The following is a 19133-nucleotide window of genomic DNA, read 5'->3' as shown; positions in this document are numbered from 1 at the left end:
TTTTCGATGAACTAACCCTTTAAACTACTTTAATACATGAGTTTCACAATTTGAGTTAAATTACTGAAATAAATGAACTTTTCCACAACACTCTTTATTGAGATGCACCTGTATGCTGCTGGAAGAGGTGTAAGTGAGGCCAGCAGGGGGTGCTTACGCTGTGTGCGTCCTAATGCCCCAGTGATATTTCTAAATTTCTAACAGTTGACTTTCATTGTGGTTTACTCTCCCTTATCTCTCTAGTATCTAAAAGAACTGTCCCAATAGCTTTACTTGAAATATTGTACACTCTTTTAAGTCCATAAAATATTCCAATTTATTAATATGAAAGAATTTTAAACTTGTTTTACCCGTACTTCAAATTATGCAATGCACTTTTTTTTAATGGTTAAATGAAATTTCTGTAAATTTCACTGAAAATGTACTGATAATTTCTTGCCATTATATTTTCTTAGAGTATATGATACCTGAGGTAGTTACATTGCAAATTTTATTTAAATATGCACATTTGTGTTTGTTTGCATTTATGTAGTCACCATATATTGCATTACAAGAGGGAAACTGCAACGTCTGTACTATAAGAGGGTTTTAGTTTACAACTCAGTAATCATAATAGGGCAAGCTTTTAGAAAGCAAATCACACATACACCTAAAATTGAGAGAAATAAGTCACAAATGATGTTGAACTCCTGCTTTTATGCTTATGGAGCTTTAAACTGAAAACTTAGTTTGATTAAGAAAAGAGTCAGACGTCTACATTTGGAAGTTAGGGCACAAGTTTATCTCTCATGTGACCTTTGAAACAACTACAATTGTTTTTTGTTTTTGTTTTTTCATTACAAATAAAATGCAAAATGCATGCATTTATCTCAATCATTCATATACACATGGTAGTACCTCTTCCATTGACTGTCTTCTGCCAACTCAACTATTTTATAAGAAGCTTTGATGGGGTAAAACAAATTCTCCAGCTAGGTGAGAGTAGTTTTAAATTTCAGCTGTTTATAATTGAAGTAAAAAATAAAAACAAACCAAACGTCATAAAACATCATTTTGATCCATGTATATACACATTCACTGTCCTACAAAATGGAACTGATAAATCTCCATTCCATAGCTATCTCAAAATCTGCAAGATTTTCACGTGTCTGAGTAGCACCTCTACATATGAATGCTCTCCGACGCAGCAAGAAGAATGAAGTTGCACTTGCAATCCTAGTTTTAAAGAAAATCTGACAGGGAAAGTTAATTGTTTACTGTTTTTCAGTAATTGTTACTGTTTTTCAGTTCTTTCATTCATTATTTCACACTCAACAGTAATAAATGTGTAAGCTAGCTTACTATTTAAAATGTGCACCCTTCTCTGAAAGGGAGAGGGGACGGAAGAACACCTATGTAGTGTATTTAAAGTATATACAGGTTGAATATTATGTGTAAGAAAGTGTATGTTCCATCTTTCTCTCTCTCTCTCAAGTGTATACTCAGAATGCTTTCAGTATACTTTATATCATACCACATTCTATATTCATACATATTTATAGCAAGACAAGAAAAGGAGACAGAAAGGAGGGTGAAGTACTCAAGTTTACATGATGTCAACACATAGGGGAAACAGAGCAATATAACAAACAACTGTCACTCAATAGCCATGGTGGGCCCAAACACGTGCAGGGGAGGAGATTTTTGAAAACTTGCTCGACCAGATGGAGAGAAATAAACTTTGTCCAATCATGTTGAGGAATGCATCGAGGCAGACTCTCTGTCCTCTTTTTCCTCGTCGTCCATCTTGCGGCCGTGCTTCCTGAAATACTTGTACCTCTGGACATACAGCTTAACCAGGTTACTCACTTTAACTGGGTTTATCTCACCTGTCCGGCTGTGACAAATCTGTGAAGTAAAGACAGATTTAGTCTTGTTTTCTTGATATTTATTAGTAACCCTATATTGTGTGCTGCAAATAAAGGCGATCTGGAAGTAACATTTACCTTGTGCACAGCTTTCCTTAAGATATCCTTGTATTCGTCTTTGTTGATGTCTTTACGCTGGTAGTAAGGCTTGATGGCCAGTTTGACTTCCTCTACTGCCCTCTCCTGGGTGTGGAGCTTCTTCAGATACTAATCAAAAGTAATTGATCAGATTGACTGCAGCATGGTAAACCTTTAACTTCTCTTATTGCTGCTCTGATTTCCAGACAAATAGCACAAAAATACATAAAAACACTGAAAGCAAGAAAACAATATCTTTTGTCCGTAAACTGTTTTTCAATTATTCATTTTGGCATCCTGCCAACAGAACTGAACTTAGAATCAAAAACTATTATCTTTGCATTCACATTGCAACTGTACTGTAGAGCATTACTGACAAGATGCAAATTAAATATCGGGCAATATTTATTGTGCATCGCTAATTCAAAGCACCTCGAATTGTTTAACTGAATTATTCTAGCAGGCCTAATTACAGAAATATAGAAATGTATAGAACGAAAGGAATTTGATGTTTGTCTACAAGATCTATGGGGTGAAACAAAGACAGAGAATGGTGTTAAATGAAGTGCCTTTACCTTGTCTGGGTCTTTACTTTCATTATCCCAGCCCGTTTCACTGCCCCCTGTTGGCCCTGACATTCCCAAGGGCAAGGGAGGCGGAGGAGTTTGAGCACAGCCTCCACCCATTGAGAGTCCAGGGAGCATGTGTGAAGGTGGTGTTTTGGTGCAGCCAACCAATGGAACAGAGCTGTGGAGAATAAACTGTGCAGAAGCAGGTCCTTGGGGTGGAGCATGTGATGGAGGTGGAGGAACTTGTGATGAGACGGATGAGGATGATGAAGGAGGGTGTGGCTGTGCCTGGTTCTGATTGGCCTGAGAGAGAATCTGTGTAAAATGAAAGGGGAGAATCTTACAATTTTATTACACTTTTAAGTAAGTTAATTAATTTACTTCTCAACCAACAGATATTGAAACAGTCAATAGGATATACTTAAGGCCTCTGGTAGAGCTGCTTTAAAACAGGATACAGAATTATTATGGAATAATTGGCAAACAACATTTTATAAAATAATAGCGAAGGCGCAGTCACACTAGACTTTAAAGCATGCAAAACTTTTTCAGACTCCGCAACCTACGAGATATGATGATTTAAAAAATAAATAATTACACTTATGTAACACTGTAATTCTGCAGTGGTATTTTTTTTTTATTCCGCTTAGAGGTCACACTGTGATGTATCGATCTTCCATGTCTTCAATTGTTCAAATTTGCAGATCGAACTCACTAGACTTGAACTTTGGAAACTTCTTCACATGAGCATCCATTTTCTGGTCTCCTGAATTTGCATTCATATGAATGGAAGTCAATGGAACGAAGAGTGTAATGTGACCACCCCGTAATAATATCACAGATTTTACCTGACTTGTGGCCTGGATGAACTCCTGTGCCTTGGCTCTGCTGGCTATATTGGCCTCCTCCATTTTGAAGAGGAGAGCGGTCACTGAAAAGGAAATTAACAGCATAACTTTATGGCATTCTAATCCCACTATACATTAGAGAACTACTTAAAAATTGTGCAATAAATACTCACATGCTAAAACCCCTCCAGCAGTGCAGTCTACTCCGGTTTGTAGACTCCAGGGTAATGGTGCAGCTGAAGGGGGAGGAGGTGGAGGTGGTGGTGGCTTGCTAACTGAAGATGAGGACACTGAAGAAGAGGAGGATGAAGAAGGGTCATTTGCCAGGGGAGCACTGGAATGAGAGACGGAGGCAGACACCAAAGCTGTTGAAGTAGAGCATGGTGGTGAGCCATTCTGATCATCTGGTGAGAGAGGCTTAGCACTTGAAGTGGACTGAGTAATGGTATCACCCCTGATCTGCGATGACAGCAGACCAGGAGGGCTGACAGGGGACTTTGAGGGTGTGAGAGACAATGTTTTGGACTGACCAGGGCCCTCCTCCAAAAGGAATGAAGCCTCTGGTGTTTTGCAGCTACTATCAACAGTTTGAGAATCTGGGGATGACTCTCTAGTATCTCGAGATGGAGGCAAAGACAGTGGGGATGTGTGTGGTGGTGAGGAAGATGGAGGAAGGATACTTGCTGATGAGGAAGTGGAGGATGATAAAGGGGAGGAGGGAGTGGGACCAGGAAGAGCTGAAGGAGGACTGGATGGCTTGGATCCAACTCCAACCAATGGTTGCATTTCTGTTGATACTCCCGGCCAACCACCACCAACCGTGCTACAAGTACTATTAACACCTTTAGAATCACTTCCATCCCCACTTATCCCTTTCTCTCTGGGCTTTTTTCCAGGCCTCCTTCTACGTTTCGCTGCCAATGAGGAAGTTGGGGAAGAGGCAGATGAAGATGTGGATGTAGCAGAGCTTGGCTTAGGTTTCTTCGACTTAAGTCCACTTTGATTTGTTGATGATGGAGGCCCGAGTATGTTGCGTTGTTTTCCAGTTTTGCTTGGGTCTTTGCTCCTCCCTGGAAGAGCCAGTGTCTCTGAGCAGGGCTTAAGAAATGGTGATCGGCTCTCATTGTCTCGGCGGAAAACCACAGCAATAGACCCACCAACAACTGAGGGCCCTGAAGCTCCACTTACAACACCACCAGGACCAACAAGGTCAAGACCCAACTTCCCAGAGTTCCCAGTCGTGCTACTAACTCCCTCACGAACCAGGACAGAGACTTTAGACTGGAGCTTACCCTTTCTGCTACCACCGCTGAGCTTCTTGGACCTGCCAGAACGCCAGGCATCCTTCTTCCCCATTTTTTCCTTACCGGTTTTCCGTCCTCGCTTAGTAGTGGACGAGGACGCTGTAGGTTGAAGGGAGGTGGTGTTGCCTGAGGACGCAGAAAGAGGTGGTGAGAGAGATGACAGAAGGTTTTTACTTTTGGCTTTTGGTCTATAAGAAGAAGAGGAGGAGGTGGATTCAGACTGACCAACTGTCTTGCTAGATCTGGATTTCTTCTTGAGATGATATTGGCTAGTTTTGAGTGCTCCGGATTTCATTTTAGGATTGGGTAGAGGGGGCTCAGGAGGAGGAGGAAGTAGTGGTGAGTCCTCTAGTGAAGGGTAGTCTGAATCCAGTGCTTCCCCATCCAAAGAGAGCATGTCTACCTCAGGACGATCCGAGAGTCGGTCTGATTCATATCCATGATAACGAAGAGGTGTGAGGGAGGTGGGTTGTGACCCACTCCTATGCTCCTCATCCTTTCTTTCCTCATCATCTGATCGCCTCCTACGTTTCTTCTTCCTCTTACGATGTTTGTCTGAGCTCTGGGATCGGCTGCGGGAGCGCCGTTGGCTATGGGGTGGTGAACCCGGTACTGTGGTGGTTGTTGTAGTGGTGGTAACAGTGATGGTACGTTTGATCGCAAAAAGATCAGAGCCATTGAGATCCTGAATGGACGGGGGTACAACAGGTCTAATATCTCTTCTCCTGTCCCTGTCTCGATCTTTTTCTCCAACCATCTCCTTCTCTCTGTCTCTCCTGTCACTGTCACTTCCTCTACTCCTCTTTGTACTGCCTCTCTCTCGGCTGCTCGATCTCCTGATATCATCATCCCTATCTCTCCTTCGTTCATCTCTTCTTCTGGAGTCTCTCTCTCGTTCTCTATCCCTTTCATCTCGCCATCGATCCCTATCCCGGTCTCCTTCGTGGTTCCTTTCTGGGTTTCTTTCCCTCTCTTTATCTCGGTCTCTATCTTTGTGGTGATCCTCAGAGTGGCTGGACCAAGATCTCTGACTCTGTGCATGTCGTGGGGCATTCTGGGAGTGGGAGCGAGAGGAATGTTCTGGAGTGCTCCCGTGTCTCTTTTTCCTCTTGTGGCTTTCACTTCGGCTACTTCTCCCTCTATCCCTATCCTTGTCTTTGTTCTCTTTTACACTCCTTTTTTCACTGTCCCTCTCTTTGCTTTCTCTTTTACCATCAGCTGACTCCTTTTCTTTCCTTTTTTTTCTCTTTTCCTTCTCTACTCTTCCCTCTTTCCGCTTGCGTCTATCCCTGTCCTTTGAACTCTTGGAGGATTTGCGACTCCTCCCTTTATCAGTGGACAGAGGTGGAGAATTGGTAAAGGAAGGAGAGGGTAAAGGCAAAACAGGGACATGGGGTGGTGATATGGATGCGGAAGAAGGGCATGATCTGAACCTCTCATTCCTCCTACTTGTAAGTTTTCGTCTCAGATCTCCGACGCCCACAGAAGACACTGGCTCCCTCTCCCATTCTTCATCAGCACGGACAGATACAAACCCATCACCCTCTAAAACCCGTAAGATCCTCTCAGGTTTTGGGACACCCGCTTGAAGGTAAGAAGGACTGCTTGAAGTTGGAAGCAACACCTCCCTCCTTCTCTCAATCACTCGTTCTCTTCCTCTTTCAATGGCTCCCACTATCTCTCCTTCTTCTATCTCAGAGTGTTCAGAGTCTGTTCCCCGTTCTCTTTGATTTTTTTCCTGTTCCCTTATTCTGTCTTTGATGGATCGCTTGCTGTTGATTTCTAAAGGGACATTATAGAACTTTGAAGATGGAGCGTCAATTTCGGTTGAATCTGGATGACCCCCCTCTGTGCCATCAGGTGTACCTTTTTCCAACGCTCTATCAGCTTTTGCAACATTCCTTCCGCTATTAATGCTGCTTCCTCCTTCATTCTCCTCATCCACACATCTTTTTTCCTCTGTTTCAGAGGCCGGAGAACCTGTCGGTTCAAATGGATCATATTTATCAACCTCTTCCTCCTCGTCCTCAGTGGACACCTGGTCTCTCTCCCCCTCACCCTCTGTTGGGTGAAAGGGGTCATATATGTCATTCTCTAAACTCTCCCTCTGTCCATCATTGCATGGATGTGTGAATGATGAAGATGCATGAAGTGAGGGATTCGAGGAAGAAGAAGGTGGCACAGGCACTGACGATGGCACCAAAGAGGATGAAGTTGATGACACAAAGTCTCCAGTTCCTTTGCTGACCCTGCTGTCTCCAACATTGCCTCGGTCCTCATCCTCATGGTAGTTTGTACCCATTCCACCAGGAGATGAAGATGAGGAGGAGGAGGATGGGGAAGAGGGAGCAGATGAAGGAGATGAAGGTGAGTTGGAGGGTGATGAGGGGAGAGGGCTTTTGGCCATCTCTATGACCCTATCAGAGTTTTTGAGGGCACAGGCCAGTCCTGAGGCTTTAGTTACACTTGAGTAACATCCAGGAAAAGAGCTTGCAGGCAAAAAACTGTCTATACAAACTCTCTTTTTCTTTAAAGATGGTGGGAAGAGAAAATTTCCATTTAAGAAGGATCCTAAGAAAGACAATGAAAATAAAGGAATTATGATCACACAGTGCTATTAACATTATCTTAGGCAAGCTATGGACTTGAACTTACCTGGCTTCTGGTAACCAAGATTTGGGGTAACAGATGTCAATAAAGCAAGAGACGCACCATTCTCGACTTTCACTTCTGCTGTTAGCTCCACATCAAAGTCACTAAAGGAGAAGAAATAATATGAGCAAGCTTATAGTTTTTCAGTCGTTTAACTCAAAACAGGCCTCAACAAAGTTTTTTTCTGGCTGACCCAGTTACTTGCACTGTTGAAATTTTCTCTGTCCCAGAGACAAAAAATAAAAATGATGCAAAACTTTATTAACATTTCTTAATTAAACGTTTAGTAAAAACTAATAAGTGAAGCAAAATAGATCTTTATAAATACTAGGATTACAACAAATTCAGAACAAATAACATTTCAATACAGAAAAAAACATCTGATTACTCTCCCATACGAAGACAATATGCATCAGTGAAATTTGCAATGAAATACACCAATGATGAAACAGATAAAATGGAAAAAGGTTTTTTGACTGAATTTTGTTTTTATATGATGTAATCTTCCACACTCAATCATATCCCTGAAGCTCTGAATCTATAACTGTTTGTCCCAGGACAAATCATAGTCTGAAAATCTGGTCCTGGTTTTGTGGTCAAAGGACACAAATGTGTACTACGCTTTGCCTCAATAGGTCAGCACCTTTCAAAGATGATTAAAGATTCCTTTATAGCATTCAACAAGCACATCAATGAGACAACACTCGCATCCCTCAAAGTAAATCAAAATTAACCCAAGCCAAATTTTGGTGCTTTCAAGCTCAATTTTGAGCTTTATGTGCTGAATTAAGCACTTACCAGTCCAGGTACTGAGGTTGTGAGCTGAGCTGAGGCACAAGAAATACAGGCTCAGAGGAAGTAATTACAGCAGCCCCCTACAAGAGTGCAACAAAAATTAAATGATTCAAGAGTCACCGATTTCAAACTGGGTAAATTAAAGCCAGACAAAGCATGTAACAGGACAGAACTTAGGTAGTTTTCAGACTTGTAGATTATTTGCTTTGTTCTGAAACAGGGACATAATTTGTTACAATGTTACATTTTCTTCTTGGTTCGGTTCACAAGGCAACATTGCAAAGCTTACCAAACTGTGTTTATGCAGGTCACATGTGAGTAAACCTGTCCTCTTATTGGTCAGAGTTCACCTGTTTACAGTCCTCTGCATCATTCATCAAGATAGATTGACAAGTTCGTTCTGCTGGCTTATTGTGGCTTTATATCTGTCTTGGCACATGCAAACACTTACAAATGTAGCAGTTACTCCTGCTATCAGTAACCGCTGACGAACCTCAACATTAAAATAAGAGTGCATGCATTTTTATGTGCATCTGACTGACACTCCCACTCTAATAGTCTATATCTTATCTATAAAGAATGATTTTTTTAAGATTTTAAATTTTTATAGTTTCTCCATACAAGAGGCGTTTTGAAGGTGCCATTACCAAAAAGGCTTTTTGTACGAAGTATTAAATAAACTTCAGTAATTCAACACTTTTACCATGTGTCATTCCATTTTATTACACATTAGACTTAAATTCTGAACTTTTTTGTTTGGTTTTATGTGAATGCATGTATGGATTAGTTGAGTTGTTACCGACATCTGGAGAAAATTTTAATGTTGAGAGCACCTTTACAAATATATTTACTGGGAAAAATGGTGACGTGTTCAATACTTATTTTACCCACTGTATACATGTATACACGCACACAAACACACAAATTTGTGTATTGCAGTTACAGCCAGTAGGAATCAAGGCTTCATCCGGACAGCATTCTTGTAAAGCACGGAAAACAGCAATGAATTACACAATGTTTTAATATGAAGAGCTGCTTTGGTTTTCAACTGCATTAACAAATATTCTCATTCATAGAATTAGACAATGACTGCTGCTTTTTATATAGCATATTTCCGTTATGAATTATGATAGTGCTTGCGCTTGGTTCTTTGGTCTGTTTGGTCTCGGGAAACTTGTTTGGTCCTCTTTTGGTTCACACCCGAGTGCGACTGCTGCATTCACACCTGCCCAAACGAACCGCACCAAGAGGGACAATGAACTCTAGCGCAATTCAACCGAACTAAATAAGGCAGGTGTGAAAGCACCCTTAATAACTTACAATTATACAAATTGCCTAAATTATTTTACCAGTTCACTAGGCTCATCCTCCGAGGTCTCTCTGTTTCCTTGGAAACATCTTAAGCCAACTGTCCTTCTGTCTGCTTTAGACTCCATTTCCTCCTCTTCATCAGGACTTTGTTCAGATTGTGACTACAATAAGACCAGGCAGAAGACATCAGGCATATTCAACAGAGAGTGCTGTGCATGCTAAACATTTATCTTATGGTCTACAATACACATGTGATCACAGTGACTGACTATCCAACCTGCTCCTGAACTAATGATATTGATATGACACTTACCTTGCCTGGCACAATTTCTCCTTCGTCCTTTTCTGCCTGTCCATCGTTTCCCATCTACACACAGACAACACTATTGTTATAAATAACCTAGATCTGAAACATCAGCTCTAGGAGATCATAAAGCTTCACCCGTTTTGATAATCATACGAGAGAGATGAGAGGAAACTACTTCTGCATTAAATCTTTACCTTTAATTTGAAGAGCACTCGGGGGAACTTGTTTACTCGAGTAAACTGAAGAGAAAGCTGGATCTGTATTGACATTCAACATTGTGCCTTCGCTCCTTGACCCAGTGACAGCACTGATCGTGTGCAGTGAATGAAACTGATGTAAGATGATGCTACAGACGATGCTATCAAGTCGGCTGTGCTCCACTGCACTGTTTGTCTACCTAACGTTATGTACTCACTTGTTAACTGTCATACAATAACCAGCAATACTTACTATAACGTTACGTCTCATTCTGAATGCTCTGAGTGTCTCATTATGAATGCTCTGAGCTTTACTAGCTGACTAATTTTGACCTGTGTTTTATTTTAAGCAACCTTATCGCACTAACAGCAATCATTTATAGCCTACAATTGGTCGTCCATAGGGGTTAGCTGTCTAGCTAAGTTAGACAAGCTATAAGAGCCGTTTACCTTCATAGTGCAGAGACGAGCCGGCTGATGAATCCCAACGGTGATGACCTCCTAAAACCCGCCACGATGTTTTTGTTAACTTTAAAACGGCATGCAGAGGCACGAAACATTTTTCTTTAAGGAACACAAAAAGAGGCCCATCCCATCTGATTCCTCCATTTTGCTTTCCCTTCTGTGAGACTGCCCGCATGGGCTGATGGGAAATGATGTTCTTCACTTCTGTGGCGACGATGCAAATCAGAGGAGAATGGAAATGTGTTTGTACTTAAAGAAAAATATACTAGAAAGAAGAGAACTTACAAAGTAATTCAGGGTTAAATTATCACAGTACATTTATATAAATGTCATGCAGTCAATACTTAAATGGTCTAAAATAAATACTATGGTTATTGTTTGAGCTTGATACTCAAGTGATTTTGAAACAGTAAATACAATATAGTGTAATAATATAGTAAGACTATACTATTTGATTTTAAAATTGGTCTTTAAATGCAACTGAATAATAACTTTTCTTTTGGCACATTAATTATGGTTATTTGTTTTTTTATAAAACTTTAACTTTATTGTTTCGAAAGGTAAAAAAAAAAGCTTAAAATAAAACCCTTGAAAACATTTTGCTGTGCATTTTTGTTAATACTGTTTTATTTTTTATGAATTATTGAATGTAGGCCTATGCACTTTTGTCAGTTCATGCACTCCCTGGTCCTGAGAGTCAAAGCCATCTCCCTGGTGCTGCTAGTGACATGCTTTTACTGTTTGAGTTACTGGAATATAGTAAGTCTATATAGGCCTACAATAAACATTATAACATCCTAGCCTTTGTTTTGTCACAAACAAAAACATATATATACATACATAAGCAAACATTTAAGTCATAAACATGCTCATTGTGCAATATTTCAAGTGACCCTTCATTCATGGTATCATAATAGACCAGCAGTGTATGCAGCAGATTCTCTGTGTGTAACAGTAATTCTCCAGGTCATAATAGTCAGAGTAGAAATGACAGCACTGCTCTCCAGTGCCTCTCTTTGCACCAGTGCTTCTGTCAGTGCCTCTCTCTGAGCTATCACTCCAGTATGCCGCCGGAAGGGGGCGCTGTTCCTCATCTTTACACCTGTTGAAAGACGAGCAGTGAGTGTTACAAGGGATTCAAAAGCAGTCTATACAGGCATAGCATGCATACTAGTATTAGATTCATTTAATTAACCAAAGAGTTTTCCTTTTCCATTCTACGCAACACAAAACCTTAATGAACGTCTAATAGGCTATTCTGTTACACTCTTAATGAGATGGGGAGACCAGGGAGGGTTTGCTACAGGGGGATTTTGGATACTGCCACAAAAATGTTACACCTTACAGTCTGCCCTTTTGATGTTAAATGATCTTTTTAGTCTAATGGCTTGATAATATATCTTAAATTTATCCCATTCATTTCAGACTTAAAAGGAACATAGACATAAAAGGAAATTTAAATTATGCATTTAGCAGACGCTTTTATCCAAAGCGACTTACAGTGTATTCAGGCTATCAATTTTTACATATCATGTGTTCCCGGGGAATCGAACCCCCAACCTTGCTTGCTAGTGCAGTGCTCTACCAGTTGAGCTACGGGAACACCTTGACACATTATGTCATAATTTACTTTCCCTCTTGTCATTCCAAGCCTGTATGACTTTCTACCTTACTGAACATAAAATAAGACAAAACAAAAACAAAAAACCCAACTCTTTCCTGTCTGCTCAGGTTAATTGTGTCCTGTCGAGAGTGAAGGTGTTATCCCAGCCCACTAATACTGGGGGTTATTCTCTCTCTATGTGTCTGTCATGTCTGTCTCTTCTAATGGACTATATGTTTTTATGAGGGTCTATCAGTGAGCTCAACATCTAGCCTCAATTAATCACCTTCAATCAGTACAAATAATTACCCCTATCAGCTCACCCCAGTCACCCCAGCCTTTCTCTTCCTGGGCCCCACTTTGTTTAATTACATATATTAAGCTTTATATAAACCTGTTCTGCTTTCATCTCTCTCTCTCTCTTTCTCTCTCCAACTGTTTTTCTCACTGTTGTCTGAATCCCACCATAGCAGCTCCAGCTTTTTGGTTCCTATTGTCTGGCCCTATTGGTTTTCTCACTAATTAGCGTTCTTGTTCTGAGGATAACTCGCAGTGAGTAGAATTATTCTTACATTATTAAGAAAGAAAGAAAATATAATACAGCAAACCTGTGCCCATGGACAGGGCCAAATGCATAATCATGGAGTCTTATGAGCAGTGTTGTGAATGAGTGAGAGAGGATGGGTGGGATTAGTTTGGGGAAACTCAAAGCTAAATCTGAGGCCTGTCAGATTACAAAGAGGAACATATGAAGACAGACACATAAACATTTGTTAGGAAACTCATCACACATTTTTGGAACCTGTGCTTTTATAACCACGGAGGGTAAGCGCAAGTCTCTGAATGTGTCTTTAACATTATAGGTTACATCAGCATTTATTTTTCAAAAATACATTTTATGTTTTGGTTGATTATTAATTTTTAAGAATGCCTGTGGACGTGGAGAAGATTATTCAGTTTATCAAACAAGGCGACCAGGACAATGTTCAGCTACACCTGGATGATTACAACACTGAGGTAAATACAATTTCAAGCAAAATACTGAGTTTTAATTGAATATAATAAGATTAATACTCTGCATCACTGCCATGCAGAGAAAAAAAGCTGTTAGAATCTTCTACTACTTCTACAACACTCAGATATTAGCAGTTTCCATGACAACAGAACTGGGGAAAACCTGAAGGGTGTTTCTCGTTACTTATCCAGTCATTTTACAATTTCTGTAGTTTTAACGTGTCTAGCATTTGCCGAGCCTTCAAATTCTGCTGTCCCTTTTATATTTCACCTTTTAAATTCCCCCTTTGTTATTCACAGTACTCAGAATGCTTCTTTTTTGATGTGGAAGAAAAAGAGAGAAAAAAGGTAAATACTAAAGTCTATGCTAAAGTTTGTGTTTCTCAGTCTGTCCTCAATCCGAGGGCACACGTGGCTTGGATTAACACAGCTAATAATGTAAATCTCACTCATCCACCTTCACTTATCTTTATCCCTCACTTCACCCTCATCTCATTCATTCAGTGTATATAATAGTCACAAGCCAGTTTTTAACCATGATTTTTTCTCTTTTTGCTATATGCTCATTATTCTCCTGTGTGAACTGAGAACAGCAAAGAGAGCTGGAAGAGGTAAATCTTTCTCATTACCTACAGAAAAAGAGCAGGTTTGCTGTAGATAAATAAAAAGGGAGTGAGACGTCTGTGGGGAAGAAGAACGAGAGAGGTGGGTAATCTGAAACGAATATGCTGTCTCACCCTGGGTCACATGTACCTACCGGCACCCAGAGTGTCTGTGTCAGATGCAGAGTGTCTGTGTCAGAACTCTTTGGAGCTCATTAGTTTGTTGTTACTAAGCACCGATTAATGTGCCGTGTGTCAGAAAGATCATTTATTGGTTCTCATAAATACACAAAAAGCCATTTGGTTCAGTTAGACATTTCATGATGCCTGTGATCACAAAATAAACTATAATATTTCCTTTGTTGTCAGGGATTGTACCCAAAGCCTTTATTAGTCTTCAATGAACTTCAGTGTTCTGTTGTTCATTAAGAAGCAGGCCACTGTTTAATTCTGAATCTTGAGTTTGAAGGGTAGACACTATTCTTTTCCATCCCACCTCTCGTTTTTGCTAAAGCTTTTTTTCTGCTTGTTTACCTCACTTTCTCTTGTCTCTTGTAACTGCTTGTTCTTCTCCACTCAGTTTCGCAGGAATAAAGTGAGACAGTATGTTCCAGACTCTGATTCAGATTTGGACTCTGATGAGAATGAGGATCAAGATCTTGTTCTGCGGAGGGTGAGACAAACTTGTTTCCCAAACTTTTTTTCTCAACTTCTTTCAGAAAATATGGCCAAAAGCACAACCTAGCATCACATCCATATATCTGAGAATTGTCTTCCCTATCTATCTATCTATCTATCTATCTATCTATCTATCTATCTATCTATCTATCTATCTATCTATCTATCTATCTATCTATCTATCTATCTATCTAGAATATCAGGTCTTTACATACAAATTGTAACTGAAATTAAAAGGGTTGTCCACATATTTTTGGCTATGTTGTATATCATTATATATTCCCATCGAATATAATGCAAAATAATAATTCCTGTCTGTCTCTTCCAGAGGCTTGCTGCAGCTCTGATCTGGTTCATTCGCATGCGGCTGCAGCCAGGCGTTTTGAGAGTGTGTCTGCGAACTCTGCGAATTATCTCGCGTGATCGAAAGGCCTTGGCTCCCCTGATCACAGACTACGCCATTCTAACTCTTGCTCGACTCGGGGGCATCTCCGCCCTGCCTACCTGGCCTGAAGAAGAGGAGGCTGAGTGGGGCTCCTCCCACAGTGACATCACTCCCGAGAACGAGACAGAGACACATCTGGATAATAACGGCAGCAATGCACAACACCTGACATCTTTCAGGGAGGGAGATGATTCGGTCGGTGTCTTTGCAGCCTGTGCTGAGTCTTTGGTCTGTGAAGGTGTGCAGAGCAACCCTGTGAATGTAGCATCTAACTGTAATGTTGGGAGAGACACACAAAACGACCGTCATGAGGAAAAAGAAAGGAAAGATGGGGTCTGTGGGCTGTTGACAAGAGGAAAGAGAGATGCTAGAGGAGAGAAGGATGAAGAGGAGGGGCATGATGATGGAGAGGTCTGGAGGAAAGAGGCGATGAAGGCCTTGTGCAATGTCATCTACAACAGCCCGAAAGCACAAGAGAGAGCCTGCATCCTGAGGTGCAACTCAAACTGTTACGTGGGTGAACCTGATTTCACCAAGTACAACATGTTTCTGGATCAACATTCTAATCAACCAATCAGAATTGAGGGATATGTTTTCAAAAAAAAAAGTCAGTTTTAGACTTCCAACCAGGGTTAGGGTTTTAGACTTGCAACCAGGGTTAGGTGCTTCTACACGCTTGTTATTCACTTATCATTTCCATTTTAGGAATAAATTTAGTTGGGTTAGGTTTAGGGGTAGGGATCGGGTTAGGTCTATAACATTGATCCAGGATCAACAAAAGATGTTGATCCAGGAAAATGTATTATTTGGCAAAATCATGGCGACCTGTTACATGTGAAGCATTTAACACATTTTCAATTGTGCTTTGTTTTCTTCACCAGGTTGCTCCATGGCCTGTCAGAAAGACTTAAAGATGGTATACATTCCTCACCACCTCCAAGTGGTCAATTTTATGAACTGCGACTTCTCTTTCTGTTGACTGCTTTACGGCCTGAGCTTAGAATAGAACTCTGCCAGGTAACACTCATATTTCATACAAATGTGGAATATTGAATTATTATGATATTAATGTGATGCTTACACAACATTTTTTTTTTCAAAGTTTGATGGATTATTGAAGTGCACATTTTTTCAGGCCAATGCACTTGTGGATAGAAAGATGGAGTAGGGACATCCTATTAAATGTTTTTAACAAAATTAAGCTGCATTTTGAAACGTGAATAGTACCATACCATTTATGTATCTGCACAGTTATCATGTACAGTGCCATTTTACAGTTTTACTAAACAGAAGCGCAGTGAATATATATATATATATATATATATATATATATATATATATATATATATATATATATATATATATATATATATATATTTGAAATAAAACAACATTTACTGGACCCCCTGTAGGATCACTGTAGACCACCTAGTGGTCAAAAAGACATAAAACAAATTGTTGTAAGAATACACAAATTGTTTCATTTCTGTTTCGTATCTATGGGGATTTCAGAGACTCATTCTGTGTCCTCCTCCTGTCAGGAGCGCGGCGTGTCCATGCTGACTGCTGCTCTAGAACAGTGTTTAGAAGTGCGCTGGGGAGAGATGCATGAGGTGCTGACTGACCTCACAGCACCCCCTGCGTCTAAGGATGTGACTCAGCGTGCCCTTGAGATTCTCAAGACCCTGTTCAACATTACCTACAGTGTGCACAGACAGGAAGTAGATGAGGTTAATGTGTTTTTTTGTTGTTGTTTTTCTGCTCCTAATAACCACATCTGTGTCCTGCAAATCTTAATTTGACACCACAATCTTTTTTCCCCACAGATAATGTATGTGTGATGTTAAGAACACATGGGGGGGGGGGGGTTCTCATACCTATCCACTTCATTGTAATATTGTCTTGGTTTTCTTTCTTCTGCCACAGGAGGCTGCAAATTTGTATCGTCACCTAGCTGCAGTCCTGCGTCACTGTCTACTCGTGCCCTGTGAGGGAGAGGATAGAAAAGAGGAACTACAAGGGTAAGAGTCAGAATCAAAGCTCTGAGAGGTCTCATCCTACTGATCTCTACAACTCTCCTGTGCTGAATATCCACAGGCACACAGTGAATGTGCTCTCAGCGCTCCCACTGCAGTGCCTAGATGTTCTGCTATCCGTTCGCATATCTGAAGCTTCGAAGGAGTCCGGTGGAGTCAACATGGACTGCGTTCACACTCTGCTGCTCTTCATGGAGAAGAGACTGGACAGAGTGAGAAAGAGCGCTCTGAACTGTCTAGTGTCCCTGTAGCTCAAGAACATGGCACTTGTAAGGCCAAAGTTAAGGGTTTGATTTCCAGGGTCCTCATAGACTGGGGTTCAGTTTCCATAACATACATGTTAAAGGGATAGTTCACCTAAAAAAAAAAGCCTGTCATCATTTACTCACCTTCCTGTTGTTCGAAATCATTCTAAAATATAAGACAGAATTTTGAGAAATGTCCATACATTGATGCTAACCAAAACTGTAGAGTTAACAACAATCTTCAAAATATCCTCTTTATATATATTTTGCATTTGTATAATTTATTTCATTATAAATGTTATGTCATCAAATGTGAATTACACAGGGCCAAAAGCTGAAGGAAAAGTTGGCTCCAGTGTTAAACCTGTTGACCGAGAGCAGCAAAGCACACAGGGAAACTAGGCACTATCTCAGACAGCAGGTACGATACTCATCCAAAATACTTTTTAATAAACATTTTCACCAATTTAGTGTGCTTTAAGGCTGTTCAGTCCAAGAACAATAGCCATTAAGATATCTATAGCAATAATTATATTATGGTTCACACCAAATTATTATAAGTGCGTGCTGCAGTTATGTTGTCTGTTTGGCTATCAATGTTTTTATCGTTTATCAGCTGGAAAATTCATTCTGAAAGTGATTTCAACTATGGTATACTGTTTCTCCGTGCCGTTATCATTATGGCTGAGGAATAGACTTCCCTATTCCCATAGAGTTACAACCATTACTAAAAATGTATAGTTATGGTTATTATTATAGTTATAGTTCTATTAAGTGTTACATTTGGAGCACTTGAGGCTGTGTACCAGGAGTCTGATCCTGTGCTATTTTTGAGCAGATCCTGCCTCCATTGAGAGACGTTGGGATGAGGCCTGAACAGGGGAACACATTGAGGAGCAAACTAGTGCGACTCATGACCCATGTCGACACTGATATCAAACACTGTGCAGCTGAGCTTCTCTTTGTGCTCTGTAAAGAAAATGGTACATGGATGCATCCATTTAAAGTGCACTGACAGTTTTTCTTTATATATACCAATTTAACGAACTATACCACGGTTGCATGACTTTAATGTCACCAGAACTAAGCTTCCCACAACTCTTTCGATCTTTTCTTAAACACAACACTTAAATTTCAGGCATTTAATCAAAGACAAAATCAAGTGCCTTTAGGACAATAGAACCAGAAATGCTAAAATGCTAATTAATTTCCAGGTTTTGGCCTACAAAACTGTCATCCTGTGGCACTCTATTCATAATACTCATTTAAGATAGTGTTGTTGGTAGGGTATCCATGAACTCTTTCTCTCCCAGTGAGCAGGTTTGTGAAGTACACTGGTTACGGTAATGCAGCGGGGCTGTTGGCGGCACAGGGTCTTTTGAACGGCCGTTGCCCCTCTCCTCAACCGCAGTACTCCAGTGACTCTGACTCAGACACGGAGGAGTACAGACAGGCCAAGGACAGGATTAACCCTGTGACGGGACGGGTGGAGGAGGAACAGCCTGATCCTATGGAAGGAATGACTGAAGAAGAGAAAGAGGCAGAGGCGCTCAGACTCATAAACATGTTCAACAAGCTCTCACGGTATGTGTGCGTCAGAAAGATTCCACTAGAAATGTGGTGAAATCATCACTGATTTCCTTTTCACAACACATGTGTAGTGGATAGGTAATCACCTTATGTTTAAATATATGCATTTTTTCTCCTACACCCGCTCAGAGGCAAAATCATTCAGCCAATGGGAGTGACAACGGATGGCAAACTGGCGCCGCTTTGTGGCCAGACGAGGCACAGCGCTGTGGAGGAGGAGGAGGACGAAGAAGAAGAGGAAGAAGAAGATAGTGAAACAGAGCAGTAATGATGTCAACATGATCACGATGATGATTAATGACAGACAGGTGCAAGATAATTTATACTAATGACTGATATAGCGCTGAGACGATATTAATATCTAGAAATCCCATAACTTACAATGATAAGGAGATAAGTTATTGTTCATTTAATCGGTTGTTGCAAATATGGGATGTAAAAGGAAATTATATTGAGACACAAACAGAATAATAAACCAAGCTCTCGT

At 40.5% G+C, this 19133-nt stretch overlaps 2 protein-coding genes across 3 annotated transcripts; one reads left to right on the top strand and one right to left on the bottom strand.

The window, feature by feature from the left end:
- Positions 1-1566: 1566 nt before the first annotated feature.
- Positions 1567-10618, bottom strand: LOC127949788 (splicing factor, arginine/serine-rich 19). Of its 2 annotated transcripts, XM_052547261.1 has the most exons (11): positions 10419-10618; positions 9778-9831; positions 9503-9625; positions 8157-8233; positions 7362-7462; positions 4932-7277; positions 3576-4832; positions 3403-3485; positions 2561-2869; positions 1986-2114; positions 1567-1887 (listed from the first exon to the last, which is right to left on the bottom strand). In XM_052547261.1, the coding sequence occupies exons 1-11, from the start codon at positions 10422-10424 to the stop codon at positions 1729-1731; spliced, it is 4644 nt and encodes a 1547-aa protein (XP_052403221.1). In that variant the 5' UTR covers positions 10425-10618; the 3' UTR covers positions 1567-1728. The 2 variants fall into 2 exon arrangements, with proteins under 2 accessions (XP_052403221.1, XP_052403219.1); XM_052547259.1 differs by having other exon boundaries at positions 3576-7277.
- A 2150-nt stretch (positions 10619-12768) lies between these two features.
- Positions 12769-19015, top strand: LOC127949856 (synembryn-A-like). Its single transcript, XM_052547265.1, has 14 exons — positions 12769-12861; positions 12963-13053; positions 13351-13398; positions 13644-13661; positions 14233-14325; positions 14659-15269; positions 15657-15792; positions 16317-16505; positions 16702-16796; positions 16873-17023; positions 17382-17477; positions 17895-18039; positions 18370-18640; positions 18776-19015. The coding sequence occupies exons 2-14, from the start codon at positions 12964-12966 to the stop codon at positions 18912-18914; spliced, it is 2082 nt and encodes a 693-aa protein (XP_052403225.1). The 5' UTR covers positions 12769-12861; position 12963; the 3' UTR covers positions 18915-19015.
- Positions 19016-19133: the final 118 nt, after the last annotated feature.

This window comes from Carassius gibelio, chromosome A3, assembly GCF_023724105.1.
Source record: "Carassius gibelio isolate Cgi1373 ecotype wild population from Czech Republic chromosome A3, carGib1.2-hapl.c, whole genome shotgun sequence".
Taxonomy (NCBI): domain Eukaryota; kingdom Metazoa; phylum Chordata; class Actinopteri; order Cypriniformes; family Cyprinidae; genus Carassius; species Carassius gibelio.
This window is presented reverse-complemented; position numbering and strand designations above follow the sequence as displayed.